The sequence below is a fragment of the Fundulus heteroclitus genome, chromosome 20 (assembly GCF_011125445.2).
Source record: "Fundulus heteroclitus isolate FHET01 chromosome 20, MU-UCD_Fhet_4.1, whole genome shotgun sequence".
In the NCBI taxonomy this organism is placed as follows: Eukaryota; Metazoa; Chordata; class Actinopteri; order Cyprinodontiformes; family Fundulidae; genus Fundulus; species Fundulus heteroclitus.
In genome coordinates, this window is record NC_046380.1 from 40512807 (window position 1) to 40526738 (window position 13932).

General features: G+C 39.4%; 1 protein-coding gene across 2 annotated transcripts in view; it reads left to right on the forward strand.

The window, feature by feature from the left end:
• cntn4 (contactin 4) overlaps nucleotides 1-13932 on the forward strand; it is a 287425-nt gene that overhangs the window by 267421 nt on the left and 6072 nt on the right. Inside the window, exons 14-18 of one of the 2 annotated variants that reach the window (XM_012874550.3) lie at nucleotides 1107-1227; nucleotides 1588-1746; nucleotides 4763-4912; nucleotides 8967-9037; nucleotides 12228-12462. In XM_012874550.3, the coding sequence (XP_012730004.1) occupies nucleotides 1107-1227; nucleotides 1588-1746; nucleotides 4763-4912; nucleotides 8967-9037; nucleotides 12228-12462 (736 nt within the window). The remainder of the gene's footprint in view (nucleotides 1-1106; nucleotides 1228-1587; nucleotides 1747-4762; nucleotides 4913-8966; nucleotides 9038-12227; nucleotides 12463-13932) is intronic. The other variant, XM_036151210.1, reaches the window with a different exon arrangement.

The window sequence follows — 13932 nt, forward strand, 5'->3', positions numbered from 1 at the left end:
GCTAGCTAAAATAATTTCCCACTATTTGTTAGCTCCTGTGCAAATTAAAAACACAAAGCTTTTTGAGGTTTCTGGAAGAATCTTAATTTTATTGGTTCCCCTGTGCTCTGACAGGACATAACAAATATTGATTTTGTTTTTTTTTTTCCCACCTGCCTTCAGACATTTCAATGAATAAAGGTTGAGAGGTGACTCCGAAGATTCATTGGTCCATTCACTGCTTCTTTTAGCAGGACCATAATAAATTCAGCTGCAGTGCAGAGGGGATGTTTGGATTAAGTTTATTATTTATGGACAGAAAATTGCAGCCTCTGGTTCACTTTATAAGGACATTTAAATACTCACCCTGCAACCACTCATAGGCTGCCAGTGGATACTTTGAAAATGTCTCCAGCTCACAGCTCACCAAAAGATGCACCATCTTGATTTGTTCTTTTCTTTTCTTTATGTAGTAAGCAATTTCAAGAATTCTTTAAAGACTACCAGCATAAACTAAGAAAAGAAAGACATTACAGCTATGCTTTTCAGTTTCTCTGATAATTTAGGTGTTTCTTGAAGAGTGATTTAAAGTCTTGGCTCCTTAATAAATGGCTCTTCATCTCCACTTACATTGATTAAGCCATGGGCCACTCCTCTGAATTCCCACCATCTCTGTGCCACAGCTTTCAGCCATCTTCAATTTATTACCCAACCTGCTCAGCTCCACTCTGATGAAATGATAATGTAGGAGTGGGAATAGTAATTAGAGACTGAATGAAAGGCTCTCTTAAAGGACTAAGTATCAGACTAGCCATTAGGCTGCTCATATAACATTCTACAGTCCCAATCAGACTGTTGGAGGAAGTACATTTCTGTAATTACGCAGATGAAGTCAATGCACAGAGCGGTGTTTCGGTGTCCCATTTGGAAAGTAGAGGGAGAGGCCGCGTGTGGATTTATGGATTTATTTTTCAGGACACACATACGGATGAAAATGAGCCTCCTTCTTGGCTGGATGTGCTCCCACATGGCTGGCGGTGTCACGATTGTTTTTGAATTCCAATAGCTGCAGGGTTACAGCATTACTTATGGAGGTCTGTCTGCTTTTTTTGTGTGCTGAATAACAGCAGCACTCGGCGGGAGACATCATGATTCGGAACATCCAGCTGGGGCATGCGGGGAAATACACGTGTGCTGTGCAGACCAAGGTGGACAGCATCTCCATAGCAGTGGACCTCGTTGTCCGAGGTAAGCTATGATAATATGCTTACCAATGTTGCCTTTAACTACCTTCACACCTTGTTAAATTGTTTAATTATACATTGTTTATCCACTGATAAAGAACTAAAGGAGCAGGCTGGAAAGTTCGGAAAGGTTTTAAAAAAAAAATGTACTCTCTAATTAGACCAAATGGCTCCCAAAGGGTTCACAGTGAACTGACTTTGCTGCCATTGCCGCAGGTGCTAAAACCACTGCGACTCATTCTCCCATCTTTCTGTCTGCTCCCGATTTACATTTCCTCCCCCGCCTTCCCACATCCGATCTCCTCTGTCTGTCTCTCCGTCTTTTTCTTCCCTCGTTTTCCTTCCTGACTATGGTATCTATCAGGTCCCCCGGGGCCCCCCACCAGCATCCAAGTAGAAGAAATCACTGATACCACCGCCTCTCTGTCCTGGAGGCCTGGTCCCGATAATCACAGTCCAATTACGGCATACACCATCCAGGCCAGGACACCATTTTCCCTGGGGTGGCAGGCTGTCACCACAGGTAAGCTCTCTCCATCCAGCCGTGGCCTCCTCCAGTCACAAGCAAGGGTTTGCTCTTCATTTCTGCCTCGCCTGTGAAAATATTGGAAGTGTAATTTTTGCTCTAGCACTAAATGGCACACAGTAGTGCCGGGATCATTGACCGCTGTATTATCGGACTCCTGGGAGCTCTGAAACATGGATCTCTTCGTGATGAAAAAGCATGTTGCCAAGGCTGTAATATGATAGTGTAGTTACATAGCACATTCCTTTTAATGGGACCCTTACCATTCATGCATTATCGGTATAATGTACTTTCATCCTACACCTTATACCCTCCTCTATTGATATTTTTTGCACATGATGGACTGTCCACCTCAGATACTTTTTCTGGACTCTTAGATTTGCGATCTCTAATGCATATATTTAAGAACACGTTGACATTATAGGTGCAGAAAGATATTGTTACCTTTTAATGGACTCATCTCTACTTTCTTGCTATATTGTGTGATGTTGTGCAATTTCACCTGTTGATTATGAACGTTATTAATAACTATAACTCACAATTAGAATTTGTAATAAGTCATTCTAAATCAAAGGGTAGCTACAACAAAAATAGTTTCAAATGGTTGTGATCAATGATTAGCACTAACAATTGCCTTATTAATTAACAATTATTAACTTTATTTAACTTGGAAAAGGGGTGTCTAACTAGTTGAAGAACTAAGTTAGGCTCGCCCAGTAAATGTTGACAACTTTAATTGCAATTACAATTGGAGTTTTAATCATTAGTCATTAACCACCAGCCAATGAAAACGTATCAGTATATTCAGTTATTAACTCAAAAGGAGATAATTCGCTAACCCTTAGAGACCATTATATTTCTGGTTCAAAGGGAAAGGGAGAGAGCAATATAACATCCTCCAAGTCTGCTTCTACACCTGCAAAGAGAGACATAAAAAGAAGAGCAAAACCAACCGATAAAGTATTACAGGTAGAAAAAGCCAACACTTTGATACCATCACTGAAGAATATACAGTATTGTTTAATACAAAATGTATAAAGTGACAGCTAAAGATAATAATCCATCCATCCATCCACCAAACCACTTTATCCCTCATGGGGTCGCGGGGGGTGCTGGTGCCTATCTCCAGCGTTCACTGGGCGAGAGGCGGGGTACACCCTGGACAGGTCGCCAGTCTGTCGCAGGGCAACACAGAGACAAACAGGACAAACAACCATTCACGCACACACTCACACCTAAGGACAATCTGGAGAAGCCAATTAACCTAACAGTCATGTTTTTGGTCTGTGGGAGGAAGCCGGAGTACCCGGAGAGAACCCACGCATGCACAGGGAGAACATGCAAACTCCATGCAGAAAGACCCGGGGGTGTACTCGAACCCAGGACCTTCTTGCTGCAAGGCAACAGCGCTACCCACTGCGCCACTGTGCAGCCAAGATAATAATAGGGGTTGAATTAATTCATGGCTGATTAAAATCCTACTGGGTCCAACAGTAATTACCATCAACATAGCAGCACTCGTGACATAAACAGCAGTGAAAGGATTTTAGCTAATAGCTTTGAGGTAGGTAAAAGCTGGTATACACCATAGGCCTGAAACTAAGATGGAGGACACTTCGGCAAAGCTAGTGAAAAGAGAGAAAAGAGATCGCAAAAAGGGAGATTGCTGGTTGCGCAGCTCAGCGTCTTTGGATATCAGCTGGTGTTGGCTGGGATGGTGTTGCTTTTGATTGCAGAAAGACTTCTCACGTTCCAGGCTGGTGCATAAAAGCACCAAGATGTACAGAGAAAAAGATGCATGGCAATACGCTTCAAAGTCCGTGTATTTGCGCCGTGATCCAAGGACCTATTTAGTTTTCAACACTCCCCTGTCCTCCTCCCAGAGCTGACCAGACAGATGCGTTGCTGTACGATTGATTTCTCTCCTTTGAAAGGGGCGCAATTGTGTTTATTTTTTCTTGTACTATCAACCGATCATAGCTCTTAAAAGACAGCGTCACAGCTAGCACTGGGGTCAACCACACCTCCTCGATAAGATAAAAAATCATGTTATGTCTTTACTTGCTCTCAGCAACTTTGTGAATCACTCTTAAGCTAAAACTCCTAGGGAGGAATTTTTAGGCTAAGATAGGACTCTGGGAATCTTTGTGAATACATGCACAGGAGAACATAGCATATTCGTGTGTAGAATGGCCCAGTCAAAGTCAGACCTCAATCGAATTGAGAATGTGAAGCAAATCAGTTGACGACAAACACATCGAGTGGCGGCTGCTGACAAATTTCTCAGGGGGTGGCAAATGTTATGATGAATGCTAAGATGACCCGTTTAATTAGTAAAATACTAATAACTAAAAGTCAAACGGCTAGCTTCACATTGTTACATTGCAATGTTTAATGTGCTTTCTTGTTCAGCCACTAGATGGGAACAGAAGACATGAGTTGGACATACTGTACAGTATGTTTGTACAGTTAATAAGTTAAACACGCAAATACAATAAATTTGGTTCCACAATAGAACAGTTACACTGTGGCCATAAAACATACAATTGTGATCTACTATTTTGGCCTTGAAATCCCTGTTGGCACAGTCAGCAATATATTACTATCATGGAAACCATACAATATTCAGATCGGATTATACTAACGTGTGCGGCCGCTAGGGTTAGGGTTGGGGTTAGGGTTAAAAAATTCTCTCTCAGTATCCAAAGCTGGCAGAGATACCTCAAAAGACCTGCCTGTACACAAATGCATGCCACACTTTTAGGATTCTTTTTTTCTTTAAATCCATGTGTAATGTTCTTTCCACTTCATAATTGTTCCCTTCTTAGTGGTGGTTTGTTCCATAAAGTTCCTAAAGAATCTAAGTTTGATTCTGTGATCTTCAACGGGTGTGGACATTTTCCAAGGCCTATATAGCTGTGCAGTATTTGACAATCTTCTTAACGCATACATACCTGCACACACAGACATATACAGTTTGTTTTAACTAGAAGCATTCTGTGTTTTCTGCCAGTTCCTGAGGTGGTTGGGGGCCACCAGCTGACAGCTGCAGTAATAGACCTGAGCCCTTGGGTGGAGTACGAGTTCCGAGTCCTGGCAAGCAACAGAGTCGGGACAGGCGAGCCCAGCAAGCCGTCCAAACAAGCAAGGACAAAGAGCACCAGTATGTACTGTAACGTGCTTCAAAAATGGCTGTTTCTGTGCAAGACTGGAATAATGTGACAAATGTTTTTAATGAAATTGTGATCTGAAAAAGTTGCAAAAAAATACATGGACCCAGGGACAGAGCTTGTCTTTTTGTCTGTGCAGACCACTGCTTACAGCACTTCTGAAGCTACATACAAATTGGCACCCTATCAAACTAATATTTGTCATAATTACACATTTTCTTAAAATAAAAAAATTAGACATTTTAAGGAGAAATATGTGTACATTGCCATTTGTTCTTCAAACCTATATACAGTGTTAACATTCAAACTCTACATGCTTAAATGCACTAGAAAGATCCTTTCCTGATCTCCTCAGAAGCCAAGCTTAGATCCTTCTGTAATTTCCTACCAGAACTGTTCTCTCAGACAGTAGCAGTACCTCTGTGAATATGTTTCTCATAACACAGTAATGAAACAATCCCAACAGAACATCTCTGAGACAAATAAGGACCAGAGTTATAATATAGAGCTCCTGTAAACATCTAAAGTCGGCAAAAAAAAAAAAATAGGTTCACTTTTTAATAGAATTTATTCTTATTTTAGCCTAGATGTCTATGGACTGTTTTTACATTGTTTAAGTGTATTTCAACAACAAAATAAATGTTGTTATTGATATGCAGGAGGCATTGGCTGAAAGTCCCTTTCAGTAACCTGTAACATGCAACACTAAACCCCTGTCCTTAGACATCCCATCATCACCATCCTACATGTTGATCTGGAGAGATCATGGGGCTGTGTGAGCTTTTAGAACACAGCTGTGCCTGCAGAACCAAAGGGTCTTGGTAATTAACACATTCAGCTGCATTGACCTGAGCTGAATGAAGAAAATATCTGTGTGGATTTCCCCCTGTATTCTCTAATATCAGAGATCTGTGTCATGATTTTCACTCTGCCCGTCTAGTTGCATACAGTGCTTCAGATAAAGGCAAAGCTGTTGTGCACAATCCTCAACATGTTATTGTCAGCATAAGATTGTGCTAATCGATGTGTTTGGCCAGTTTGATGGATACTAGATCATCCTAAAGCTGCGCTGCTCGGCTTTTACCCATGGACGGCGTTGCTGCTGTGACCTTCCTGTTGCTTTACTCCATCACACTTGCTTCACAGTCCCGTCTTGTCCTTACATCTCATTACAGCAATGTCAATATCTCTTGAGTTAAGTCGGAGACAGACGTTAAATCGGTGGGGTGGGGGGGCCTCTACCCTTTCTGTGTCTGGACTTTTCATTTGAGTAAAGAACTCATGTAGATACTGGGGTAAAAACATAATCTGTAAAGTGCTTATGTGTTAGGTGTCAGTACAATACAAACATGAAAACCAAATCCACCAATGTTCTTTCTTTACACAATCTGCTTTTTTTACACAGGTTATTATATTAGCTGCAATATCAAAACTAAAAGGAAGGCGCTTTCTTTATAGTCGGTATTCAAAAGTGATAGTTGCCCAAGATTCCTAACCAGATCAAACACCTATTATTTCATGCATCGAAGAGTTTGTTTTCTAATTGCAGAAGCATACTGATAGAAAACCAACAGACCAGCCAGTTGTGACACGTCGCTGATTCTGTGTGATTGATTCATTAATTGAAAGGTTTGCATTCACAATATTAGCAGTGGGAAGTTTAATCAGTGTGGTCATTTCTTTTGTAAAGAAGCAGGTGTCTGAGAGACTGCAGATGTTCTACATAATGGTTTTAGTGCATTCCTCTCTGAAGAACCAACAATCCTTTATTTTCACCATGTGTTACCATGGTGAAATTACCTTTGAGGCAGACACCAGCTTCGGTTGTACAGAAAAAAAAAGTACCGTATTTTTCTGACCATAAGGCGCACCTGATTATAAGGCGCTTTCAACATTCTTTCCAAGTGTGTAATATCACTCCTCCCCTTCATGTATACAGCTCTCTCCTGAGAGAGAGAGCGAGCTATCCGTCTCTGTCGGGAGGACTGAGTAGTTGGACTACACTCCCACAATCCTCTGAGCGGTTCTCTCCACCCATGCTAAGCTCTTCCTCTCCTGGACTGTGCAGCTTCCATACCACACAGTTATGCTGTGACATAAAACACTTTCTATGGTAGCTCTCGAAAGGTTTTTTTAGCAGTTTAGTGGAAAGTCCAGTCCGTTACAGAAACTGTACTTTATATAGTCCAAGTTCTGAAGTTAAATATTATTTATTTTCTTTCCCATACATGTCCTTACAGTTACCCGACTTGTGAAATAAGTCTTCCTCTATTTACAGCAGTTGCCTCTATAGGCTGTCTAGTCAGTTCATGAGAGTGATTCGGTCCGAATCCTCTAGGCATGCACATGGGTTTGACCCGCTGCACGATCTTATTCACCTGGGTACTGAGTGGAGTTTGCACCGTGATCGATGCATTAGCGAGAGAACAAGGGTTAACTTCAATATTTACAGCTTTCTTACCTCAGACACTGGTGTCACTTCAACTTGTCGCCAGAAGCGCCATATGTCTGCAAAAACCCTGGAACTTACATTATGCTCCTGTAATGAAATTGTTGATTGGAGAGTGTAAAACATATAAAGAATTGCAGAAATGAATTGGGTGCTCAGCTAAAATGATCTGACGTGACATGATGGAAGAGGAACCATTGTCCTCAGAATGGTTTAAAGAATGGTCGTAATGGCAAATTCCTGGCTAATGATCAGCTCCAGGGTGCTTAAAGAATATTTACATATAGCGGTGAGTGCTGTTACCACCAGAAACCAGCTTATTGGCAAAAAGCCACACCACAGTCCCATTGGTGATTAAAACGGTATGTGCTGAAGAGGTTTCACATTTCAAAAGACAACATTGACTGGCCTAAAGAGAAAAGGAGTAACATTTTATAAAGTGATGAAAGTAAAATAGTTGTTTTGGAGTCTAGAGGCTACAGATAGATTGCCAGTTGTCCTCCAAACACTGAATTCAAGCCACAAACACAGAGGTTCAAGCATAACGCTATGAGGATCTTTCTTATCCAGATGTTGGAATCGCATCCCAGGCAGCATGAATCCATCAGAACACATTATAATACTTAGAGATCCTGCTGTTTTACACCAAACTGAAATTTATCTTAAAATGGGTGTTTTAACAAGATGATACACCCAAACAGAACAGTAAACGAACAGAATCTTGGTTCCAGACCCAGAATATTAACATCAGAGAGAGGCCACCACCATCCCTGGGATTAACTCAATAGAAAAGCTTTGGATTGAGTCAACTCCATGCAATCAGATGGGAAGCAGTTCTCAGAAATAGTGGTTATAAACCTTCATGTTAGTTCAGTAATTCACAGGAGAGCTAACTGTTCAGTATTTTTCAGTTTATGCAATAAATGTTGGAATTGTAACTACAGTTTTTTTACAACGCATTCTGCTGCGCGAGAACAATTTTAAAACAATTTTCTCCATGCTGTGCCTAAGCATGTGTGGAAATAAGAGCTGTGACTCTTTAACTCCATCCCTATGATTCTGAACTCAACTGTATATAAGTTATGATGAATATATTATTCGGTCTAAGTGTGGTCTCAACTAAGAAGATGAAATTTAGCTGTAAATCAGAGTTATGTAAAGTTTTATCTTTGTTATGTCTATGTAGGTTCAGCCTCAAAAAATACAAATTTCTACTGTTATTCAGTTATTAGAGTTATTAGATTTTAACCAACAACAAGAGGCAGTAAAGTTGAAAATCTAAATGTGGACTGAACCTGAAAAAAAAACTCAGGTGTGAATGTTTTGATTTTAATTGAACTCTATAGATGTAAGCTTTATAAATGTCTTAATCATTGATGAAACATTTACACCATGCAAAACCTAAACCACCTATAAAAACAGCAAGCTACTTCCTTTAAGTTTCTTTTCTTTTCTACATTGTGTGTCTTTTATCCTTGTTGGACTCAGCAGCTAAAAGAAGTTGCCTTTGTTTGCCATTTAGAGACATAACCAAGAAAACTGTTAAGTTTTCCTTCAGAGTTCCAAGGTGGCTGAGCTGATCTGTTTTCCTCCTGCAGCTCCGAAGGTCACACCGGCTAATGTGAGCGGAGGAGGAGGCAGTCGCTCCGAATTAGTCATCACATGGGAGGTAAGCAAGCTTGCTCAGGAACCCCCTCACCCATGGAGAAGGCAGTCAGACGTCATTACTCTCTTTGGGTACGGGTCCATTTCATTAATAACAAGTCAACGGCCTAATGTATGGCATTTCATTTTTAAGAACACAAAGGCAATAACTGCAGCTGTCACCCAGGGGAAAGAGAAAAATGCTTTTGAGGTTTCAATAAGATAATTAAAGTCATAGTTCGTTCAAAGTCACAACTTTTGTTTCCACATGATTTTCCTTTTGTGTCGGCCCTTTGTGTTTTAGCAAAGCCTCTTCATATCAGCTGGCCTTCAAATATCTTCTGTTTATTCTGGCTGCCTGAAATCCGCCCGCTGTGAAGGGTTTCACAGAAGCCATGCTGATGTTTCCGAACAGAAAAGCTCAATTATAGAGAAACATTTGCTTAACAAAGCTGCAGTTTGTCCTCAACTGGGGAAATTCTTATGGTGTTTTTCCTTTTAACACGGAAACAGGAATCAAAGGTTGTTAGGCATAAGCGTAGTTTCTAAAATCAATGCAATGTCCTAAAATGTTTTGAAATACAAACTTGCACGTGTGTGTGTGTGTGTGTGTGTGTGTGTGTGTGTGTGTGTGTGTGTGTGTGTGTGTGTGTGTGTGTGTGTGTGCGCACATCCTTTTTAAAATGCAAAGTGAGGACCATACCTTGACTTCCATAGACTTCCATTTATTTTCTAGCCTTTCAATGGTCTAACCCTGACCCTCACCCTAACCTAAACCTAACTGAAAGCTTAGTGCTAAACCTAACCCCTAGCCCAGCAAAAAGTGAGGACCAAAAAAAGGTTGTTACTTTACATCAAAGTCCACACTTTACAAGTAAAATGAGAAATTCTTGCTCAGCTGCACATACAAGAACGCACCTGTGTGTGTGATTTTTAAGTTTTGCTTTAGGAAAGAAAGAATCAAAGGCTAAATGTTTCTGTTTGTTAGAAGCCAACACCTGGAGTCTAAGTGAAGACAGGGAGAGTTATCTGGACTTCATGCTGTTTAATTTACTTAGAAGTGCCTGTGGGGAGGTTAAAGTGTGAGTTTGGTCCACAGGAACACAGAGGGAGAGCTTGGTTCAGTTTAGCAGTTATAAGTTTGTAACAAAATAGTCTCATACTTCAAAAATGAGCCAGCAACACATTAATCAAGCGAGAGGAAGATTAAAGGCATCACTTAATCAACTCTAATCTTGTACAATTTACATCCAAATTAACAGCGTTTCGCAAATGATAACAATTTGCAAAATTGCAATCTTTGCAAATCAGATGTTATTATAAAAAGAAAACTGAACCAAAACTATAATATTTGCCGTGAGGGTCATTCTCCTTCCTATGTAATGTTTTGCTGGACCTCATCTGACAGGTTTTTTGATTTGTTGTGTGTTTGTGGGTCTTCCTGCTGAAAAATGCAACTCAGATGCAACAAAAGATTAAGAAAGCTCTTGTAGAACATCACTACAAGAATTTCTCTCTTGCCATATTTTGAATCATTGTCCATATTTATTATGTAACCAAGTAACATGCCAACATCTAACTAAATCTACTGCCAAAGACCGCCTATAGAAAACAGCAGGCAGCATACTGCCCTATGGCAATACCAGTGGAACAATTTACCAGCATGTATAAAATAGGAAAACCATGTTTCTACACATCAATGAGAAAAGCGTTTTTTATTTATGCTTTTCAATTCAAAAATAGTGCACATTAAATATATATAATATTATTGATGGATGGATGGATGGATGGATGGATGGATGGATGGATGGATGGATGGATGGATGCCAATATTAGAATTGTTAGCAGATAAACAATTAGCCAGTCATAGGATTCTTATAGTGGTTACAAACTGTTAGTAACTTGTCTTTCTGTCTGGTGCTGTTTCTTTCTGCTGAGTGGCCAAAAACCTGCCAAAAACATTATAGAGGGGTAAACCTTCTTTGGTGCTTTTGGAACAAAGTTTTTTCAGCCAACCTGATGAGAAGTCATGCTTTTAACATTCTCAAACATACATGCATCCTGAAAGCAACATTGAAGCCTTTACTTTTACTTACTATTTTACTAAATATTGGGCTGTTTCATTCTGAGATCTTGTAATATCTATTGAACATGTTCTTTTTTAGTAGTATATTTATTTATTTAGTAGTATACAGTTTAGTATATTTAATTAATATACTAAACTGTAAAATGGCTATGTTGAAATAATTTGGATTTGTTTTTATTTGATAAAATCTTTATGGTTTTGTAAGGCTGCCGTCTAAATGAAAGAAACTTAGTTGATAAACTCAAAATATGCTAGTTAAATAACTATTTTGTAGGAATAAATAAATAAATATGAGTGATAGGAATTTCACTGGATCATAAACAGCACAGCCATAAATAAACTATGAGGAAACAAAGAAAGGGGTTAAATAGTTGTAGCCGTTTCAGCATCATGTGTGTATTAAAGTGAATGAATCAAAATGTTCTTGCCATGTACTATCTTCTCTTTTATTGAAGTTTAATTTTTTTTTATTAATTCTACACAGCAAAAACTGAGGAAGCTGAAGACAAGATTCCAGTTCACCATAACTGTGTAAAACATAACGAGTCACATAACGGAGCCCTGTGGGACTCCTCAAGTTCATCATTTTACTTTGGAAGTCAGTTCATTCCCATTTACAAATTGTATCAACTGGATAAATTCAAAAGTTAAATAGAAAAACCGGTCAAATAAAATGATACAAAAATTGTCTCAAGGTTGTACAATGCATTTGCAGCATGAAGAGCCATTTTTAACATCATATGAAGCCCCCAGATTGAATGTTAATACAACTTTTCCTCCTGCTTAACTAAAATTAAAACAAAAGTTGCTTTTAAGCATGTACCTTTTAACAGGCATGATAAAGGAGGGTTGATTTATATAGTGGAACCAAATATGCTGGTCTAAATGTCCAAACCTCTTTAGAGGAGCTGAGTTTACGTTGTCATACTGAGTGCTCTGTGCTGTGTAATGGATGTGTGCAGTAAAAGCACTAGTGTGTACACCAGGTTACATCTGAGCCCTGAGTGCCCTTCATGTTTGAAAGCCTCTACTCTCAACTTGTATTTTTTTCCAAACCATGCTGAATGAATCAAGCAAAACCTTATTAGGAGTGTTTAAAGTATGTATTTAGGTGTCTTTTTGTTTGTAGCCTGTTCCAGAGGAGCTGCAGAACGGACCAGGGTTCGGCTACGTGGTGGCTTTCCGACCTCATGGTGCCACGGGCTGGATGCAGGCAGCTGTGCCATCCCCAGAGGCGTCCCGATATGTTTTTAAAAATGAGAGCATCCAGCCTTTCTCGCCTTTCCATGTGAAGGTCGGCGTTTACAACAACGAGGGGGAGGGGCCGTTTGGACCGGTTACCACCATCTACTCTGCTGAGGAAGGTGCATAAAGGCAGAGCCCGTTCTATTTATGCCTAAGGATGCAGAAGCTAATGCAAATCCCAAGGAAGAAGCCTAATCGTGTTTCGATCCCACATTAGTTTGTATATTGTTTTTTATTGTATGGACAGCAGAACTAGCCTTCCATACACACTCTGTCACCTACTTCACTCACCTGAAAAAACTCAGAGGGGGCTACACGTCCTTGTCCAGTGAGCTTCAAGATGTTTAACACTTAAAAATATGGCTAATCAAATCATTTAATAAATTAAACCTTATTAAATTCCTGACTCATTGTGACTCAGAGCATGAATAATGAGTAAAAGCAGGATGTGTGTTTTAATTCCCGATGCTCCCTGTAAACCTGTGCTTGAAATGCTAATTTGCTCTTCTATCAAAAACTACAATAATTCATTTCACATTTATCTTTTTCATTAGTGTCTAAGTAATAAGATCCAAACACTTTCTCTCTTTTTTTTCCTTTTATAAATCGTTTTCCCCAGTGACATGTAGGAATACTGAACTACACAGTCATTCAGATGAAATAAAAAAACAAGATGTAGTGAAACAAAATCTGAGGAATAAAAACAATAGGGAGATTTCACCTTTATATTCTGTTCTGTTTCATATGCAGTCAACATATTCCTGTTGGTGTTTTCACTTACTGATCCATAATGTGTTCAGCATTCAGATAGGAATTTATTTTTGACCAAAATTCATCAGCTTTGGCTTTAAGGTGTCTTAATGAAAAGCTCAGTCTTTCCATATCATGAGGTTCTTGGACTGTTCCCATTCAATATTTATTAATTAAGATAATTTCAACCAGCCAACACGTATTTATGGCTCTTTTGCTACAGGCTAACCATATTTGTAATAAATATTTGGCTTTCTGGATGGTAGATAACAAAGGTAAATTACACTGAAGTCAAAAGATGATTGAAGATCCAAAGTTAAGTTTTAGTTACCCCCTAAATCCAGTTTGGGGACAATTTGGGACCAAACAGTTATTTTTGTTTATTTCACAATTGATAGACGGATAGTAGCTTGCCTTGCAAAAGTTTTATTACCCCTTGAACGTTTTGTTACATTACAGTTTCAAACTTTAATGTGTTTCATTAGGATTTTGAATGACGGGCCAATACAAGTAGCGTATACATGTGAACTGGTAGGAAGGGAATACATTTTTATTAAAAATGAATCTGATCAGGTATGACATCCACCTCTGTGTGATTTAATCTCAGTGTAAATCCAGCAGTTCTGTGAAGGCCTCGGAAGTTTGTTAGACAACACACAGCCTCGTTAACACCGAGATAGAGTTGTGGAGAAGTTTAAAGCAGGTTTTGGATTGTAACAATTCCCAAAGCTTTGAACCTCTCCCAGAACCATATTCCCTCATCTGAATAGAAATAGAAATAGTATGGCACAACTCTCAACTAACCAAAGGCATGGCCATCCACCTAAATTGAGATCCAG